This window comes from Lingula anatina, chromosome 2 (assembly GCF_051362555.1).
Source record: "Lingula anatina isolate TDL-2025a chromosome 2, LinAna3.0, whole genome shotgun sequence".
NCBI classification, from domain to species: Eukaryota; Metazoa; Brachiopoda; class Lingulata; order Lingulida; family Lingulidae; genus Lingula; species Lingula anatina.
Window position 1 is genome coordinate 20,529,329 of NC_141768.1, and position 22,188 is coordinate 20,551,516.

Sequence of the window (22,188 nt, forward strand, 5' to 3'; positions counted from 1 at the left end):
GTTCCAGAACAATTTTGAGTCATAATGTGGTGGCTGCTAATGGTATAGCGTCATAGTTGCCTTCCATCTGTGTCCATCGATTGTTGGTCTCTTGGGCACTGGCAACGTTAATGCATTAACTCTGGACTGGCGTTCGAGTGAGGAAAGAGGCTATGCCTGCTCAAAACGCCTTTGATGAGGAAAGGGACCCATTACGGAACTTAAGGCTTAATTTCAAAACCGAAACGTTATTTGTTGATTTTCTGTCTGTGTGCGCATGGGTGTGCGCGCGAGCGCTTGTTGATAACGTTAACCTTAAATTCGTAACAAAGAGTGAATTAAGTTCAAATAGCTTTCGCCGAAAGAGGGATTTTTGGATGGTACAAGACTTCTAGTGAAGTTTGCATGTATCAGAAATTTCGACTTACGATTTACAGAAGTAGTTTTTAATATTCAGAACGAGATCACCCATTCAATATGTGAAAAAAGGCAGTGATCAGAGTTGATAGTCAATTCACTGAAAGAGAGGAGGAATTTATAAACGTGTCTTCGTTTAACAAACAATTCACCAATAATAGAATAACAATTTAATTTATCTCACATGAAAAGATTCCTGTAAATTGTGAATATCATATACATTTTCCGCGAGTCCCCATAAGGGTTTACTCAGAAATACTGAAAATACCGTGTCTGATCAATATTTTCTGTTGCTAACCGCCAGTTGAAAAAAATGAAAGAGAAATTGGGGCCACCGATAGCAGCGTCTCGTGAATAGCAATGATGTTTGAAAGCGTGATTTATCTTCATTATGGAACTCAAAATTAAGAATACATTCCAATTACAGCTGCCAGCCATGACGTATATCTGAAGGAAAAAAATGCTTTGTCAGAAAAAACAGAGTTGTTCAATACAGAAAAACTGCAATGCTGTTCATAAACGCCAATTTGATTTAAATATATTTACCTCTAAGCCGTTTTAAGGGTAATGACCAATTTCTAAGGTTATATCTGTACAATGGCACTACGATACAAATCTAAATGAAAGTGTCAAAATATTCAAGTCGGGGCTTCCTTCTTGTTTGTATTCAGTTGCCATGATGTGTTTGGTATCTTTATTTACCATGATGCCTCAAATTGTTTGCCCTGAACGTGGAGATGTTTTATTAAGAGGATAGGGGTGAACCTGGATTTATATGTAGGACGGATAAAACTTTTAGAGACCCCCATTGGGCAAAAGAATCTGGTTTTTATGTAAGCCGCTTTGCTGAATCGATGTTTGCCGCAGCCAGCCAAAAGCGCCAAGTGCTCAAGTGACGTTAAATAGCATTACAATTGATTTATTGGACAACGAAGAGCAAGCTGTGGAACTCGCAGCTGAATCTGATGACTGTGGATCATATGGGCTTGCAATGGCCGCACATATCAACATATTTTATACAACCAATACACAACCATGGTTACATGTATTATCACTTACCTAACCTTAGGCGGCATTGGCACAGCTGTAAGCCAGGTGCGCACGTTTAAATACAATATAGCCATTCCTTTTTACAACCGGGAAAAAAATTGGGTGACCAAGTTTTAAAAAGCCATTTAAGGCTGAAACTTCATGCTGTGTTTTATCTAAAAGGGATGTTGTAAAGGTTATCGCTTTTCTAAAAAAGACAGGTCTCAGGATTTTGTCGTTTAAAATATATAATTAACCAGTTTTCTTTCGACATCGTCAGTTTCTCTCATGTATCGATCATCCCTCTATCAAGTTTTCAACTAAAATATACTAAAGATACATATCCTGCACGTTCACTAAGCTAAAGCAAATTGAACGGTTACCTGCATTTGCTCATCGTGTCTAGCCCTATTGCAGGTTTTGTTGAGATGTATTATTATTTTTATCTGAAAAAAGGTGGAACATACTTTTGATACATAAACTCAGGCTATCAAGAAAAATTGTGAAGATTAAAAACATAAAAGCAGGTACTATCCTTTTTAGAATAGAATCAATTCCACTTGTCTTCTTTTGCACTTTTGAATACTATTCACTCTCTATTATAGACAAAATATTGCATTTGATCCCACGCGAATGAAACATTTTCATTAAAAAGGCCATGTTTTCCAATCAAACACTAAGAAAGTACAGTAGATTTACGGTTACAAGCTCGTTTGGTAATTGATAGGGTGGGTAAATTGATTGAGCTATGAATCATAGGACTGGTTACTAAAATGTCCAAAATGACCAAGTCTTACATTACGGTCGATAATCTACATCCAACCTCGCATTTGTACTGAACAGCGACATTTTATATATGAACCCCATAACAAATGCACCTGTCACGTGATTGGACTTAATTAGACCCAGTAATGGAGCCATTTGTGGCAACAAGGGTGGGATGGGGGGGGGGGGGGCTGATATTATTACCTCACATTGGAACAGGCGGACATCTGCTGTCAGTTCTGGATAATGTAATTTTGGTGATGTAGGGATCATCTGAGAATGATTTATCTGTGAAAAGACGCACGTATTAGCGGGTTTCATCTGTTGTTTGTATGTTTATCTCATAATTATTTTGGGCAAGTTTTTCACTAATGACATAATTGCTACAAAATGTTATAGACGCTCTGCTCTGTCCCAGTCACCCATATTAATCGAGTTTTGGCTTAATGGCCATGAATAATGGGCAGTGATATGAACGAGGGATGAAGAAAAGACTAATTACTTTTATTTTTTAACATGTATAAACCTATCTATTCTTATTTATAAACCATGCAAACGTCGGAGAGAAAAAGAAATAAAAGGCGTTGTAATGATTGTCGCTAAAGAAATGTCTCAAAACTTCTTTCAAATGAATATATGGTTGACATAGCTCGCCTTTTTGTCTCTTGTGTGTATTAATATTTGTCAAAAAGACCTAGTTTAAAAGAAGAAAAACCTTGGTTAGAATGACGTATCCTGAATTTAAGATAATGTAAGTGCAAATAATCTTAAACCAGACATATTAGAAACAAACGCCCTACACGCACCATAAAAACATTATGCACAGCCAGAAACACATTTGCATGAAATACAGACTACATCATAACTGCTACCGTCCAAAACCATCGGTGACACGCTACATTTGAGAACCAACACTGTAAGACTGTCCCCAAATTATTTGGTGCTTGTGAAACTATATCACACCACATCTACAGTATAAAAAGGAAAAACAAGGCATTTCTTCAAAGGCTTGCATTTACTATGCAGGAGGTACTTGAGAGGCAGTGGGTGATAATGTGTAGATGGCTGTCACGAATTTCACGCAACATATGATATTGTCCACCGAAACCAACACTACGCTTCCTGAAAATCAATACACATCACACGACAGGCTCTGACGCTTTAACAGCAGCTTCGTGGATATTAAATACAACGCGGGGGCGTTTGAGTCCGGGGAATGATGGAAGCGAAATAAGTAATGGGCAGTTGACACTTCTTTCATTGAGATCACCATTGTACTGAGTCCCAAAAATGAAAGGGGGGTTCACATTACTCTCAAGTTAATCACTTTGGGTGAGAAAATCAAAAACTTAAGGGGGAGTTGGCGCTCACATTTCTTTCCTTAATGCCGTCCTTGTATTGAATCTCAAAAACACAAGGAGAGTTCACATTAATTTCATTAAGATCCTCCTTGAACGGAATGTCAGTAACGTACAGACAAATTCACATTACTCTCATTGAGAGCATGCTTGAATTGAATCTAAAAAATGCAGTATTTAGTCAGCATTTAGATCGTTCATGAATTTCAAAAATCGTACATTGTGCTTAATAATGGAACATGTACTTATGATGTAAAAATCGGACTCGGCGGTGCTCGCCGCCCATAAAATGTTAAGTCAGGCGTGAATTGCTTTAAAATTTGCAAGCTGTATAAAAGTAATGTATGTAATGTGATCGCATGTAATGTCATTTTATGCTGCTTTCCACCTCAACCTTTTGGAGTTATTTAAACGTAATTAAAATTTTTCTATGTTAACGCTGCCTGAGAATCACAAAGATGCATAGCAAGGAAAATTTGAAGATTAAGTTTGAAATGATACTTGCGTCCTTTGGGTATCGATAATTCTATATATTTGAACAGCATATTTCAAATGTTGTCCATGATAAAAGTTCTCACTTCGAATGCTCGCACTGTAATCTTGTTAGAATGCAACTGATACCCGAAACAATATTTTCTTGACAATTTGTCAAACAACTGTGCTTTGCTCCATTATCAATATTTTAAAAGTAAGGTAACGTTTTTACAGAATGAAATTGACATTTAATTGTTTAACAACACTATGAATGCACCCCAAAAAGTAAATAAAAAATTACAACGAGAAAAATAACAAAATACACAAGGAAGAATTATGTTATTAAATCGTTTTCAGTTAATTCCCTTTCCCCCTTCTTCACGGCGAAATGCGTTTTACAGCAAGTGCCAATTTCATTAACTGCCTAACCGACAGGTTCCTTGTTATAAAATCTCCTTCAGCATGCATGCAATACAGAAGCATTGCCGCAATATAACCCGAGAAGACTTTCACATGTTAAATGTTTCACACACGTACACTTATAGCCTATATAGTGTTAAGGGTCGGAAGACGCATCCATCCATAAGCCTGACTACTGTCACCATTACTGCACCAGTCTCCGACGAGCAGGAAGAATCCATCCAATTATGACGAAGATGATGACTTAAGGCCGTTTGATTAAATTTAATATATCTTTATCGGGAAGCATTCTCTAGGTCTAAGCCCACTCGTTACCAACAACGTCGATTGCCAATGCGAAATGAATATCGCATTCATTACTGGGTAGCTATGGCAACTTGCATTCGAGAGTCGCGAACCAGAATGGTCGACCGACCACGACGTCATGTCACTATTGGTGGGTTAATTCAAGGTTTGCTGGGTATTGTTTAGAACAAAGGTGATAACAAGTATAAAATAGTGTCAGATTCATTCCATTTCCATCGCCATTTGATACATAACACTTGTAAAGCACGCCGTCGATAAGCATTTCAGTTACTGCAACGCCACGCCTTGTCGGAGAGAATTATCATAAAGCTACATAATGATAACTAACCAGATCTTACAGAGGTTTCTCGACAAATGGTATTACGTTGCTCAATCTGCAAACATTGTCATTCATTGAATTCCTGAATTATTTGGAGGGCTGACTTCTTTTAAGCACCATCTCCCCTGAGAATTACGTCACGCTACTGTTCAGAATATCATTACGCATATTATACATAGATCTGAATTTACGCCACGCACTTCATAACTCATCAATAAGAAGAATTGCCCCTTCCCCCTGGCTGTCTCAAATGAAAGGATATCGGTAGTGTTGTCAGAAATGGACATGCAATACAAAACAGAGGTTTGTGAGACTTGATATCAATCGTGTATATACACGTTCTGCGACATAAGCAGCGAATCGATATTTGATCAAGAACAAGCAGAACACGAGGAAAGCGTGTCAGAATTCTTGCCTTACACTTACCTTCCAAACCAGAATGAATTCAGTGTCATCAGAAAAAATACCCAACACCATGATCACGAAATAAAAACGGTTGCTCTCAAGTAACTGTCCGCCATTTTGACATATTTGGTAATGTTTATGATCTTACGATCAATTGTCGCACAGAGCTTGATGCAGATGAATCTGTTTGTTCCTGGGATATACGCTTGGCTGGTTTTAACTTGGAGTCTCTAACACGGGTGGAGCTCTCGTCGCGGAAGCACAGGGTCCACTGTTTCACTTCCCTGTATGGTAAGCGTCGTTTTGGGTATTCACAGAACAGTCCATGTGCGGGCACTCGCTAGCATCGATATGCCATATTTCTGTGTGTTCCCATTCACTGCTGAACTCCAACTAATGTGGTCTGGCATACAAATGAGGAAGCTATTGATTTTTAAAAATGTAATTTACAGACCTATTGGTTGTGCCTGTATATTCTGTGGCGGCGTTCGGGAGCAAAGCTTCGCCAATCCTCGGGGCTCCACGCGGCAGAGTAAACACTGGGAATTATAGGGAAAACGGCAATGAATTATTAAACAGCTTAGATGACTTTTGACTGTCAATGGATTTTTTTACTGTAGCGTCTGCAGTGCAATTGGGGTCAAAGCAACCTGAGATCAAACTCGGGACAGAAACCAAAAGCGTCCACCGTTTCAGGACAGATAATCATGGTTGCCGGTCGTGCTCGTGATTTTTCCCAGGGCAAAAGATTAGTAATAAAAGAATATTCCGCCTATCTTGTCCTCCCATTATCAGTAGACCACTAGGTGTGTAATGCAGACTCACGTAATCTAAGGACAGATAATGATTAGAAATAACACTTGTGCCATCTGATAGGAGTGCCTGCGTAATACGTGGGTGTGATGGGATAGCACGGGCTCATTGTCTCCAGTGATCGTCCATCCAGTCTCAAAGAGAGCACCTTAAACATCATTTCTTTAATTAAACGCTCTGCACGAAACACCTATTGCTTTATAAGATACGGTGCTTAGGTGTGATAAATGACAATGGTCTCGAAATGTATATAATATAAACCTAGAATCACATGACTCTGAGAGAACCAGAATCCGGAACGAACTTAAAATGAGTCATAGTCAGAATCAATGAGCTTGGTCTAGAACAACTGCATAACAAACATATCTGAAGAGGGGCATTCCGTTGGATATATTTGTGCCATGCTCCTACTGTATCTGTTACTTAAAACCACACATAGCTTTACAACCCCAGCTTTTGTGATGTTATTGTAATACTTAAACTATTGGTTTTGTAGAACCAGTTGAATCGTTTCTGAAATATGAAATTAGTTTCATTGGATCTCAATTTTGATAGTCGGAAAGTTTTCATTTTATGATAGATCCAGATATTTGATTTACCTGTTGACTGTTCCGTCTGTTCACTCTGACAGACTTGGTCACAACTAGTAAATCAAATATCTGGATCTATCATAAAATGAAAACTTTCTGACTGCCGTTTCTGAAACGGTTTAAATGTTTTCTTTTGGTCTTTGGCATTCTGAAATAAACATAATGCATCCAAGCTGACGTGTCGCACGCAATTAAGATGGTGAGGAAATTGTCGCAATTGCAGACAAAATCCTCATATCAAAGTGCTACAATGATGAATATAAATTTAATTAATTCTCGTTTAATCCAAATAATTAGGTCCTGTATTCTTAAAATACCGCGTATGGTATCTGTATTCTTGGTAGTATATATGACACTACATTTAAGGTTTGTTTTTTGGTCGATGCGTTGATTTTATTTATATTTGTGCATATAGGCAATAACAGTATTTAATATCTTTCATGAAACAATAAATTGGAGAGTATTGATTTTAGGAGCAATCTGAAATATTTGATTCCGAGTAATATGTCTGCTTTCAGAAAACCTTTTAACTGTGGCATATTTTTCATTCCGAGTTACTTGAAAGTTTCGGCATTTCATTCCTTGACCCCGACACGGTGTTAAAATCATTTACAGCCTGCGTCCGTGACGTGGGTTTAATATTATTTCTGTTGCTTATCATTGTTCTGTCATCAGTTTGAAAATATCTACTACTGTGTAGTATCGATCATCAGCGTACGGGTCCTTAAAAGAAGATCATTATCGTGGTCATAGATATATTATGCTGATCTCGTGAGGCCAACTGCCAAAGAATGTGTCAACGGGTACATAAATTAGACATGCATTTACCCAATGATACTTTACGTAACTCACTATAGGTCAATTATGTGGATCCTGATGGCTTGCATTCAATGGGAGTGAAATGATAACGCAAACGGGCAGATGTATAAATAAATTAATGTAATAATGTGCTATTGAATCACAGTGAATGGTGGAGGCCTATATTTTCATCTGCTCATCAAGTATGTGATGTTAATTTTGATTTTATTGAATTTAACGACTTGCCAGATAAACGTTCAGACAAAAAGATCGTCAACGAGGTGGAGAAAGAAATAAGCCAATAGACTAAAGTCCACATACGCATAGGCGTGAAAAGATTAACTTACAGACAACTTTATTTACATACACACGAACATACATACATACAAATACACGTGCCAGCGTAACTTGACATTAACTGACATTTTTTCAAATTTGTGACCATTGACAATAGTAGCCCATGATGCTGTTTTTGAGCAAACGGGTTTCGGCTCGTTCTCAATTGTGGATCCTGCATTCGTTAATTGTTTTTTGTTAGAAATGCATTCCTGGGTATTCTCTCTGCGCATGGAGTTTCCGATGATACATTACACGTAGTGACTGTTCCGCTTATTGGTGCGTGCGGCTTTCATTAACCGACCTTTCCTTTAAGCTTTCTGTACTAATCATAGCTTGCAAGTTGTCGCAACTGACCACTTTCATTGTCCCCTTGCTAACAGAACCGACAACCTTTGTTTTCGTAGGCTATTGGCTATTGGTACCATCGTTTAATAACATGGTAAATAATGGACGTGCGCGTTCAAGAGCTCTGTTGGTATTGATATCCCTAATATGAAAGTGCAATAAGGAAACAGTCGGCTGCATCTCCTCACTCGTTATAATATCAGGGGGCATTCCTAATGAAAGTATCGTTCTACGTAGATCGGCCCAACTCCGTCGGGACTCTCGCTGAGTGTAATCAGATCAAAAGCTTTTTTATATTCTACTCAAGGCCAAGATTCAGAAGCTGACAAAAGGTGGTCTACCTGTTATCAAACCTGCTTATCTTTTAGACACTCAACCGACAAACTTAAAGCAAAGGCCTTTCAAGAACGTCTTTGCTGCCATTTTCTATTTTTGCCATTTACTCTTTTACTGATGACTGTGCATAATTAAATGTCATGAGTAAATTTAGCGTTTGATGCCCATATCTTTTACAAAGTATCTTATGATTACAACAACGATTAAACAGAAAATATCAACCTGGTCAAAAGTTATATTTTGCTTGTTGAGAAAACAAGTCGATTTGAAAAGATATAGTAAGATTTTATTTCAGGAAAATGTTTTTGAAATGTTACAATGTGATTCTTCCAATAGCTCAGATGATCGTTACCTGGTTTGTATTTCTTACACATAAATGACCCTCTTTATTTCCCTTTTTATCTTTTATCCGTCGTTATATGTTTTGTCTCATCTTGCCCAGAACTAGTTGACATCATAGGGTTGGGTGGTGTGTGTGTGTGTGTGTGGGGGGGGGGGGGGGTAAGTCAGTCGAAAGTTCAATAGCCGTATAAAGGGTTATGCAATCCGGCAAATGAATAGTTTAGAGCCCAAATATTATTCATTGAAAAATAAAAGTTTTTCTGTGAGATTAAAAGGATTTTAAAGATATGAAAAACAGAAAATGTTCGCCGGAAATTATGTATTTTACTTAACACTGAAAATAACAGTTATAATGACTCAAATCATAACGAATGAAATAAAAACAACAGAATAAATTGTTTTCGAGAATATGTGTGGAAGACAGTATGGAGGACACTATGGATGTGCACAGCGCAAGTAAATATAATTAAAGTATTTTGAAAGGTGACAAACTTATTTTGACAATGGATTTTTGCGATGGATTGCCAAAAATGCAATAATATTGTATACTAGTACTCGGTTGAAAATTTCGTAATGTACACAGAACAATCCTGAGCCTCGTTTACCATATTTCGTGAATTATTATAAAGTACAACTGTGTTCATCAAATATCTTATGCATTAAACATTGTTTCGCTAACATACATTATATTACACTTTCGTGGATATATAATCACGTATATTTACCATCATTATAAAATATTATACTATATAAGTACCTCTGAAACGAATGGAAATCGAAAGCATACATATTGCATGGCAAATGAACACGTATATTAACCCAAGAACTACCCTTGTTTAAAACACCAAATCAATCAATCTCTAATCAAATATTTATTATAAATGGCCTTCTGGGTGGAAATAATCAACTCTATGCAACTCATTAAACGTATTGACAAATTACTTAAGTGCGTATACTTAGTAATGCTGGTGTCAGGAAATCAACTTAACCCTGATTATATTAGGACGGTTATCTTAGACGTGACCACTGGGCATTTCAATTCTGTGACCTGCGGCAACCTCGTTACTCCATTTTCTGAACGATCAATAAATAAAAGGGACGCTTGATCTACTCTGGTGTGAGTACAAATCTATGTCGTTTAACACAGAGTTTGACAGTATCAGTTTTTGCCAACGGGCGCATCATCAGTCTTTATTGGTGGTGTTACCGTCGTAGTATGGACACATGCTAATTTTCATGGTATTAACAAAACCAGTGGTGTCTATAGGGGCATATGTTTTAGTGTCAGCATGGACCTGTGTCAGAAATAGAGTGGTTACTTTATGGCCGAATGGCAGTTAAGCCAATTTAGGCCCGTGTCAGAAAGAAGATTTTGACCTTAACCATGGTCATTGTTTGGGCTTATGCCTTTGGTGCCAATGTGGGCCCGTGTCAGAAAGAAGACGTTGACGTAAACCTGTGGCCATTATTTGGGCCTATGTCAATGGTGCCAGTTTTGGCCCGAATCAGAATGAAGTTGTTAACCTTAACCAGTGGCCATTGTTCGGACCTATGTTATTGGTGCCAATAAAGGCCTAAGTCAGAATGATGACATTGGCCTAAGCCAGTGATGCCAGGCTGTAAGAGGACAGACCTGTCGGTGGTGCGGTGCTTAATTTTAGCAACCATGAGCAAATAAATGTGTTTAAGGTTCTGAAAGTACCAGTGTGACCTATGCAGTATTCCCTTCACTTAAGAAAGAACAGAGGAAAAGGTTAAGGAAAATATTTCTTTTTATTTGACAAAATGTAGAAAGGGAACAAAGTCACAAAAACATTGGATACAAACAAGAGAATAATAAATATGGTACAAATAGGCCTTTACCGGTGTGCATTTTTCTCCGTATTGTTGATCGCTACAACAGTACAAGCAGAGCGGAAATATGCCCCCAAGGACACAATTACAGCAATTGATAAGCATGACTCAATATACATTTTACTGTCTTTGAACAGCAGAATACATCACTATTCAAAATAATTCTCTGTTGCATATTATATAGATTTTTCGAAGAGATGGCCGTACGAAAAACATTAAATATATGGTCCACGGCACGCCATTTTCTTGTTATAACGTGTTTGCAATGTTGAACTGTCTCGCAGAAATTACTTTTCATTGATATAATAAAAGCGGCATGACCCTTATATAAAAAAATATTAATAGATCTTTGTGACCTGTTGTCTTCGAGTCGATCTGGAATGTATTTTTCAGCTATATATAATTAAATGTGACACTACAACCTAATAGGATATAGAGAGTTTGGCCCACACTATTCAAGTATAATAAAGAACGTTAATGTAAAGAACGTCGTATTCCTTTCTCTACATCTATGATAATATTTTTATTTCACTTCAAAAATTCGATTTTAAAATAGACATCTTATTGGATATTATCAATACCAACGTACATGTGTTATCGACATCGGTAACCATGTACACACACACGTGTTCTCATTGGGAGATTTAAGTTAATTGCTCATACTTCCATGGAGTCCCGTGACATTTCGTAGAGTGCTGGCAGCAGAGTTAATGGTAAAAATCGCCACAGCCATTTGCCTCTTAACGAGCTGCCACTGTTTCATCCGTTCGTCTGGTGCTTTGCTCTCTATGTCAAACAGTGCGTCGGTGAGCCCAGGGAATCCCGAGCTGGCGTAGGTGTTCTTACTGCTCGGCGCGAATATAACGTGCCTGTAATGGAGGAGAACATTAAGACATTGTTTTTCGAGTGCCACGTGTGTGTGTGTGTGTGTGTGTGTGTGTGGGAGGAGGGGGGGGGGGGGGGGAGACACAGGAGAGAGAGGAGAATATGATTTTTTTTTTCAATTTAAGTAAGAATAAGGAAGGAAAAAATAAGAGAAAGAGAAGCTGTGGTTGGCAATCATGACTAGTTTACTATTTTCACTTCTGAAGTTAGTATACTGGTACACACTTCATGAGAGGCCGACCGGGCAGCCCAGCGGGATCAGTGAACCCACGCTCCAATAGCATCATCTGGTCATTAACACGTCTCACGGCAAAAGGGCTGGAATGGTTAATCGAAGAATTAGACATCTAAAAACAGTGCTGGTTTTGGACGCCAGATGGCGGGAGTGCGCGTTCCTTACACTCAAACGCGTGACTTCCTTCTGGTTCTTTTTTTACATCTTGAACCGTTTAATACATCGTAGTGCCAAATAACATTAAAGACATTTTGTCATGGGGTAGAAAGGCCTCGTTCAATTTCTTAGGAGATCTGACCATTTATAGATATCAATGTTAATATAGCAAAAGAATCTACTGCTGCATGTATGTAATAGGTAGCATGCGTGTCACTATTTCATGATCTTGTGGAATCAGTGGTTTCCATTCTGACAAGGGGGCAATATCCGCCACAAAACCACGCGAAAAAGAAATTTGATGATGTAATGTATTATCATTCATATTCATAGCAGCTAAGATAATCTTAGCCTGTGTTATATGCGTTTCTGATTGATTTGGATTGGGGTGGGGCATCTTACAGAATGCACTTCGAATTGTTAACTTACTCTTTCTTGTTAATTTTTTGTACTTCTTCGTGAAAAGCGTCTGCAACACGACGGAATTCGTTCACTGCTTTGTTAAGGTTTCCTGGCAAATAAAAGGGACCGATAAAAATATACAACAGATATGTGTTATAACTATAAAAGTTTCGCTGATGACAGCAAGACACACTGCATGCCTGACAAATACACAGAACCTCACATGCATCTTTTAAAGAAGTAGACTAAAGCAATCATGCCTATTTTCTAATCTATCGGTACCAGTTTTATACGGCGCAAAGGGTAACCCTTGAAGGTTGGAAGGGTACTTTAAAGATCATGCAGTGGCTAAGCCCTAGAGACACTGGTAAGATAATTCAATCTGCTCCTGTCTAAATCAGGCCTAAAAATGGAATTACGGTTTGTAACTTGGAGCCTGCGATCTCTGAATTATTGACGATTGTAAAAATACTTGCTGTCATGATAAGCTACGATAAATGATACATAACTTACCTAAAGAAACACCATTACTGTTCAGCCAGGTCTCATTGTTTGTGTCTTTGAAATTCTTGAGCATGGTTTCAAGTTTCGTTGCATATCCTCTGACGTCCATTGGCAATATGGCGGTGTCCGCCAAATACCTGGCGATCTCCCCACAGATACGGCAAAGCGACTGGTGCCATTTAAATGTGGGATCAGTGTAGTTTGTTACCAAGAGGAAAGTTTCGTAAACAGAGTGATACAGAGGGTAACTGGATATGTTCCATTCTTCCTATGTAAATAAGAAATGTAAGTAGCGTTTTGCTGGTAATTTGAAGACAAAACGACACTTAAAGACTTGTAACTTTGTATGTTCGTTGTCAGGCATGGTTTTAAATATAATGGGAAAACAAATCAAAACACACGACATTCAAAGTTCAATATCATGTTTGTTTCTTGTTGTTTAGATTCGCCTTGTCTTTTCAGAATCCGCAAATTAGATAAACTAAAATATATTCTATGTCACAAATAAAAATCGCACCTACATAGATAACTTACATCAACGATAGTATTACATGCGGTGTCAGCGTGATTCTTGAATGGCGTTACAAACTTACATCATCATAAAAGTAGCACAGATCAATTGAAGGAATCCCGGCTCTTAGAAAGAAGGGGGCAAAGTCGCTGCCCGATCCAAGATCCCGGATCCTTTTAGAAAAAAATTAATTTATGTAATCAATCAATATTTTAAATGTTGTTTTTCATTATTGGGGGGCAATTATACTAGTAGTTTTCCCCGTTTGCTCTTCTTCCTAAAAAGATAAAAAGTTGCAACGGATTATTAGAGAATCGACATTGCGTCGTAATAACAACGAAGGCTTCCTTCTTTAAAATGTTCAATACAAGTACCTTAAGAGCCTCTACTGTACATGTATTAATGGCAATTGGCAGTGAACCTGAGAAACAAATTCGAACAGATATCACATGACAATTATGATACTTTCATATATCTAGTGATGTGCTATTTTTTTAATCATAATTATAATTATAATAATAATAAATAAACTGAAAGCCATAAATAAATTGAAAGTGGTAAGCATTTGAAAATAACAACATGCACGAACTTCGGCTTCTGACTCGGGTTGGTCCTCTTCTGCCAGGAATCATAAACATTGCTGAACATCGTACTTTCTGGGTCAGGGACCTAATATGAATGGATACAATGTGAAAATCACAGTGAAATCAATGTACAATGTAGCTTCCACAAGTTTCATAGACGCTCAACGTAGGAAATTGGTATTTTTTTCCAAAAAGAGAATTTGGTCGTATAAGTTCCATCCTACATGTTACACACCACATTGTTGTCAACTATTAACATTTACATTTTTGCTATGCATTTTTGCTCAAAATTGTTATAAATAATCGACAATAGGTATTGAAAGCTTGTACAAAACTTGTTCAATGCCTGCAACCCTGACATTGTGTTATGAAAATTATCCATTATTTTACCACTTTCGTTGCAGCATACACCGCCTCATACAGCAGTGGTGAGGCCCCAACACTAAGTTTGTAATGATACTCCACGGCGATATCAACGTTGATGTATGCCACTGCCCTCTCCCCAAGAGCTTTAATGTACTGCTCAACCCACTCAGTGGACCCAATCAATGCGTATTCTTCTGCACCCCAGCTACCAAACATTATGGTTCTACGTGGTCTCCAACCTTAAATATAAAAATTGCACAGTCAGTACATACATGAAATATCATGGCCATTTCCTCCAAGACCCACCCTTAGTAGATATTGAAAAATAAATTGGCTAATATATTTACGGAAATATTCTTGAGGATTGAACTCTTAATGGCGTAACTGATGTTTCAACTTATAGATCTAACGATTAAAATCCATGAAGCAGACACTGTATATTTATATTCAAAGGGAATTTCTTTCAGCCAATGCCATAACATTCATAGTTTGTCATTTTCCGCGCATATTTTCGGACTTTGGTGTTAACTGGGAGATTATACACCTTAAAATGATTTAAATATGGCAATTTTATGCCATATATTAATTGTAAAACCTAAGAATAGCCTTTACACTTTCATGCGTCTAATCCAGGTGACAGTCCAAGGCATAAATCATCTTGAAATATGATGGCCCTAGTCAACGGCGCCACCATCACGACTGCTCTGAGTGTGATTTATTGCATTAGAATGATACGCTGGTATGTTTCTTACTTAAGAATTACCGTTTGAAATGCCGAAATTGCAGAAAATTAACAGGACAAAATTTCAGTCTAAATAATTTAGTGCAAGAATTACGGCATATAGACTCATTCTATTCTACGTGATCTCTTAAAAACTTAGATACCACTTAAAGGCTTTAGTTAAGGTTACCTTCCTTGACCAGGCTCCCCAGGGCCCTTGTCAGCTCCAGAAGGACGGCGGTCCCACTGGTGGGGTCCACGGCACCGTATGCCCAGGCATCACGGTGGTTCCCAACGATCACATAGCGGTCTGGACGCGATATTTGTACGATATAACCATAGTGCATTTTGTTACCTCGATGATAATGATTATTTTTATTGCTGTCGTTATGCATAAACAATGGAGCGCAGACAAGTTAAATTGATTAAGTTTAATATAAGCGTGAATATAGAAAAAAAAAAAAAAAAAAAACAGTCGCTTTTCAGAGCCTCCCTGTGTAACAATAACATCTAACACATGAAATACAGGAACATTTTTGTGTAATCTCGATTATCATGATTATATTGATAATAAAGATAAAATAATAAAAACCCTGTTGTTACCTGGTTCCACTGCCCCTCGTATTATCCCAACGGCATTGTAGGTTGTTCTGATCTCTCTCGTGTTATGATTCACTACTCTCAGCGTTCTGAATAAAGTTAATTTATCTCTAATAAACACTTGACGAATTCTAATGCATGACATAAATTGGTTTGTTAATGCATTACAGTTCGAAAGAGTATACGGCATTATACAGAATTTTATATTTCACAAACATTACAAAGGACAAAACATTTACATCCAATATTTTTGTTTGGAGACAGATAATGACGTTCAGAAGTGAAAACGCGTGAAAATGTGAATAAGTTTTGAGCAAAAGATCTTTTGTCATTAGATAACTATTGTTTATGACCTGTTCTAGCAGTTAGCAAAAGAACCTTAATTTTTAAAGCCCACTTAGTAATTCTTTTGGTTTTACTTGTAATGCACTAACCATCTTAGCACCCCCTCAAAATTCAGCGAGAGACCATCGTGCGCCTAAACGTAAATAAATGAATAAATAAAAACCAAAACATTATCATCTTTCCTGGGTTATAACATACAAATACCTTACTATAAGTTTCATTTGACTTACTTATTGTCCATTAAATAACCCCCAAATTTGTATGTGACATTTGATATTGCCCCTCTCCACGAAGCAGGTACTTCCTCTCCACTCATTGTGTTGAGTAGCTCCTTGGCATAATCGTAGCCGATAGGGTGCGCTGGTATCTGCGGCATCTCCATTTTCTTCTCCAGCTCTTCTATGGGCTCGCGATAAGAGTAATCTAAAATAAAGATACCATTTCAAACTTACCAGAAAGATTACTTAAGAAGGCACTAAGAGATTTTTAATCTAAGAATTTTTAATAAAATTCGTGCACATTTTTATCCACGTACTGAAAGACTCTAGTTTCAGTTCCATATCATCATCTCTCATTACAGAACACTTCATTACGGCAAGTGAGTTAAATGTTGCTTCAATGGACAACGTTGCAAAACGGGAACTTTTTTCCAAGACACATTTAAAATCCTAACCCACAACTGATCCATGTCCAAGAAAACTAAAGCAGCGAGTTGTTATTTAAAGATCAAACCCAGCAGTTGGCCGAAATACTGTCGATCTTAAATTAAAACTCTACTACTAATAAGATTTGCCAATTCTTCATTTTCTTTATTTTCTCCTCTTTAGTAATGATGTCAACGATCACCAGACATAACCCTATAGTCAGTCCACTTACCAACAGCTGGATACCCAGGGGTCAGGGGGTCGCCATTACCAATGAAAGTTGACCCCCTTTGTACTCCTGTTCCGGGTAACCACCAGGAATTGGGGAAAACGGCTCCATTGGGGTCAACAGCGTAATCCTTGGGGTCCGAGTATAGGATAATAGCAGACGCATTGAACATAGTGGCATGACGAACCTGAGAGAAGAATGCATTGCTATGATGTGTCTTTTTCAAAATTGTTATACATTTTAATATGAAGGATAATATTTTTGTGCAAGTTTAATAAATTAAAGATAAACGGATTTCCATATTTGTGGGGTATGATGTACAGCAAAATCTAAATAACGTTACAATGTTAGCGTGACAGGGAAGCGTGGAGGAGGTATTCAGAGGGGAAATTTGCTTAATAACAATCTAAACAGAAGCATAACTTAACAAATTTGTTTTGATCATGAATTGTCATAGTACTATTTATCTGTCGGAGATGACCCATTTTACTTTTTAGCCCGACGTAATTAAAATCAGTAATCGCGGCTAAAAGGTGCTACATGTATATACTCGCTTGGCTCAGTGATTACACGGAAACGCACTAAGAGACAAGACTCAGGTCGTCAGGTTCTGTTTCTACTTATTCTTTTACTTAATTCCCATTCCCTTTCTCCTATTTGCAAAGAAAGATTTAGTCAACAGTATCAATATTTGATTGGTTCTTTTTGCGGAATATTGCGCGTTGGCCTGGGTTATTGTTATCTACATGTATTTCTACCGTCTACGTAAATCCTCGGCATTCCGTCATGGAGCTCTTTAAATTAATTTTTAGCTTATAAAGATTGACAGTTAAATATTGTCATGCAGTGTATCTGCATCTATCAGGGCTGGCGTATGCTACCAATATTTTATGACATGAAATAGTGATTATAAATTAATAAATTAGTAATAGATATAACCACTTGCTCTACTATACCTTATCTCCCCTGAATATTTTCCCGTATCTAGCTATGACAATAGCACCGTTCAAGTCAATGCTTTTGTTGCGCGTTATGAAAAAGAAGTCTTCAATTCGTCCGTAGTTTACGTACACGAGTCTGCTTTTCTAAAAATCACCACAAGAGAACATCAACAAAGTATTAGTGCATTTTAGGACACACACACACACACACACACACATACACACACACACACACACATTCACACACACACTGAAAAATTGAATAATTAGATGAATGGACAAGATTTGATAAAACTGTCATCAAAAGTAAAGAACTTAATCATTTGCCAAATACATCCGCATTTAATGGTCAGATTCATACCTCTACGGTACCATTCTTTGAGTAGGCGTTAAATGGCGGGGGTGCTCGGGGATCCTTGGTGCTAGACGCCTTATCTAGGGCGGCCTCCTCGAGGGGAGTCTGCCAAATGACATTGCCGTTACTGTCTAGAATCTGAGCCTGAAATAGTACATGTATGTAACTCAAAGTACGTAATAAACATCGGCAAAGAATAATAGTCTTCATTATTAGATTTTTGCAACCAAATGCTTACTCATCCTGGAGAGGCAATTCAGGGCATTTCAAGTAGTATAAAACACGTCCAATTTGAACGGTGGGCTATGGACCCGTGTCTAAATTTAATAAAAGATCATATTGGACAATCTCGTGAGTCTAAGATGATCGTGTTTTCTACGTGACCCAGCAATAGAAGAAAAGGAGATTAAAAGATTCGCAAAAGTGAAGACGTCTTTTCAAAGCAGCAGACTGGGTTTTAATGAACTTTCCAACTTTCCAACTTGGAAATATGAAAAAATGACAAAATGTGACTTTGACTATGTGATTTTTTTTCAGAAATATTTGTATGCTAAAAAGGTGAAGAAGAAGGAAAAGGAGAAAATCATATACCTTACTTCAAACTTAAAAGTCAGTTGTTCCTGTTGAACCACCTAAAGCTGTGTTTGCACTCACCTTGTTTGCCGTGTTGTTGCTTGTTTTATTTCCAGGATAGGAAAGGAGAACATCATACGGCACCAAGACAGCGTCATCTAAACCTTGTTCCAGCCATTTTTTACGAAGATCCTCGGCTGTTGTAAAATCCTCTGCAGTGCCGGCTACGTGAGGGTACCTTGTCATTTCCCTTGAAAGAAAAATTCCACAGTCTACGGCTATATTTATTGTACTTTTTTTTCGCTTAAAAAGGCTTATTTTCAATTTTTAATAAAACATGTATCCGATTAAGCATCACATATTAGGAAAGTGTGTAAATCAGAGCTTATTTTAGTGCGTAAAGGGATAACAGCTCTTCGTATAAAATCTATATTTTACAATAAATACATTGGAAACAACTCATAGATGTATAATATATTCTTTTTTACCACAAAACAGCGCTTATAGCAATAAATCTGAAATTTGTGCTTGCCATCCGACCACGTGACCTCTATAGATGGCTATACTCTGTATTAATCTCTTAAGAGATTATTACAAAAAAGCAAACTTTTTAGAAAAAAAAATAGGGACTAACTTTGAATGTAGAAATGGATTCATTAACCATTGGTATGTATGGGAAATAGCTGTTTACCCCAGGAAAATTAATTTTTTGGACAAAATGAACAGTTGTTATCCCTTTAAGGAATGTCTAAGATTCTTCACCTCATTGGCAGCAAAAAACAGAGCTACTCATCCATGGATTTGTGACTTTTAGACTCGATTATTTACAATTCTCCTTTTTAGGAATACCTATCAAATGAAAAAACTTCAGTCTATTCAAAATTTAGTCGCAGTCTTCTCCGTAGAACTCACAAGTCCGATCATATTACGCTAGGTCTACGTGATCTGCATTAGTTACCTGGTATATATTTATCAAATATCAATTAAATATCAAGTTTTACACTGAGTTCTTTCAGCGCTTTCAGGCCAAAAACTTGACCCCTTCTTGATATTAAGAGTTCCCTATCAAAATAAAAAAGCCCCCCTTTGTTTTAAGTGCGCTTATGACGATATCATACAACCGTGACCTTCTTTAACGGTGCACATGCACACAATGGACAATATAAGTGTCACCCCCTGAATCAGAGTAATCAAATAATGATCAGTAATCAATAATCAAAGTAGGCAGGTCTTGAGTAGTTATAATGCCTGGTCTACATTTTTTTGCCAGGAGCATATCATTCCACAGTCATTTATCTCCCCCAAAAGTATTGGTTCAGTAGGGGTGACACTTCTATTGCCCATTGTGTGTAGGTAGGTTTAGCCCGATGTCAATGGTAATGGGTTACTGTTATTTATATATAAGAATACCTGCAGCTGACATTGTTGTGTGAGCCTGTGCTTTTAAAACAATCATCGCATGCAGTAGACTTGAGATACCACTATATATTTAGAGAAGGGTCGCACTTTGTATAGCCCCAGTATTGCTGATTATCTATTATTTCTACATGTAAATTTATGTATTAAAAAGAAAACGGTTCCAAGCATACCGTAAATTCTCACGAATGTTTTCTGCTTTGATTCCCTCAAGAAGTTTCTGCTGAACAGATAAGTCTCCACCTTCAGCTAATTTCAGGAACACCTTGTACGCTGTACTCTCTTCGCTTGCCGCTGCGCTGTCCGCGTTTTTTGCAGAAAAATATCCAATAAGCACCCCTGTGACGATACCAACTATAAAACAGATTGATGCAATGAGCACTGGGACCTTTCTTCCAAATACAGACTGCATTGTAGATTCCCCGGTGTAAATAAGTTTATCTTCCATTTTCCACCACGCACAGGCAAGAGATTGACCTAGACCTTATATTCGGCCGAATAATATGTACATGCGTGCATAGGGCGTACGTATTGTTCGTTTGCTCAGTGTTGCATCAAGTGGGTCAGTGGAGGAAATATGCATAGGGAAGCCTGTGTTCCCTTCTTCCAAGTGAAAAGACAAAAATATTTGAAAGAAGAGCATTCGGAAATAAAGAAAGATGTTGCCACAGGAATTAGAAATATAAAAGTGATTCCCGCACAAAGAATTTTGTGAAACCCTAAACCGAATACAGCACTGGGCTTCGTAACTCGATAGCATCGCGTATTGCGAATAACGATACCACATAGAGGCTACAATGTATTATATTGGGCGAGTATGGGCGAGTTATGCAATCGAGACGCTTGCCTTCGGTCGCAGTGCGCGATGCTTTTGAGTTACTGGGCCAGGTATTGCAAATCTCCAAATTTCGGAAAACGAGTTGCTGACCACGTGTAGCAGCATTCTTTATTTCAGTATTCACAAAGGGTCCAGAAGGAGGAATTTCAGCACTTCCAGTTGAACTCATAATAAATTAACTTGAATTGACCATCTTACCTAAATCCGTAGGAAAGAGGCAAAAAATAAATCATACAAAGTCCACAGGGCCAGGCGGAATACACTAAAGAGTCCTCTAAGAATGTAAGTAACATTGTGGTACATGTATTCTTTTAAAATAATTCACACGTTATTGGATCAGGGAGAATATCCCAGTGTATGGAAAAATAGCCATTTTCTCAGTCATTTACAAAAAAAGGGGGAGTCCCCCCCCCAGGAACTATAGACCTGTTATTTTAACCTGTACTTGCTATAAAACCATGGAATCCCTCATACGTTATTCAATAATGAGACATCTGATCTCATACAATTTACAATCAGATAGACAATATGGGTTTATTCCTAACTGATCAACGGTGTTACAACTTCTAACTGTGATGGAGGAATGGAAGGACATTGTAGATAGGGAGGGAGAATTGGCGTTAGACTTTCTTAAGGTGTTAAACAAAGTATCCCATCTTAGACTACTGAACAAATATTCATGGTATCCCGGAGTATTTGATACCTTGGACTAGAGCATTCCTAATAGGAAGGAAACAGAGAGTGAGAATTCAAGGAGCCTTTTCGAACTGGAAAAATAATTAGTGAATAGTGGTATCCTACCTGGATTGGTTCTTGGTTCTATGTTTTTCGTGTTGTACATTAATGGCCTCCCTGATACAGCAACAAATCAAATGGATCTACTGTTTTCTCATTTGCCTAGAAATACTGGTGTCAGGAAATCAGCTTAAACCTTATTATATTTCAACGGTTATCGAAAACGTGACCATTGGGCATTTCAATTCTGTGACCTGTG

General features: G+C 37.7%; 2 protein-coding genes across 2 annotated transcripts in view; both read right to left on the bottom strand.

Moving 5' to 3' along the window:
- LOC106156698 (sodium channel protein para) overlaps nt 1-6,180 on the bottom strand; it is a 55,270-nt gene extending 49,090 nt beyond the window's left edge. The window contains exon 1 of the mRNA XM_087005848.1: nt 5,494-6,180. The gene's annotated coding sequence lies outside the window, so the exon portion shown is untranslated. The remainder of the gene's footprint in view (nt 1-5,493) is intronic.
- A 4,684-nt stretch (nt 6,181-10,864) lies between these two features.
- Nucleotides 10,865-20,899, bottom strand: LOC106156715 (putative N-acetylated-alpha-linked acidic dipeptidase). The gene is made up of 15 exons (XM_013532110.2): nt 20,530-20,899; nt 19,022-19,190; nt 18,374-18,511; nt 18,028-18,156; nt 17,075-17,258; nt 16,429-16,621; nt 15,857-15,942; nt 15,444-15,563; nt 14,557-14,771; nt 14,172-14,251; nt 13,665-13,755; nt 13,081-13,339; nt 12,595-12,676; nt 12,000-12,092; nt 10,865-11,758 (listed from the first exon to the last, which is right to left on the bottom strand). Exons 1-15 carry the CDS (start codon nt 20,802-20,804, stop codon nt 11,539-11,541), a joined length of 2,334 nt encoding a protein of 777 aa, XP_013387564.2. The 5' UTR covers nt 20,805-20,899; the 3' UTR covers nt 10,865-11,538.
- Nucleotides 20,900-22,188: the final 1,289 nt, after the last annotated feature.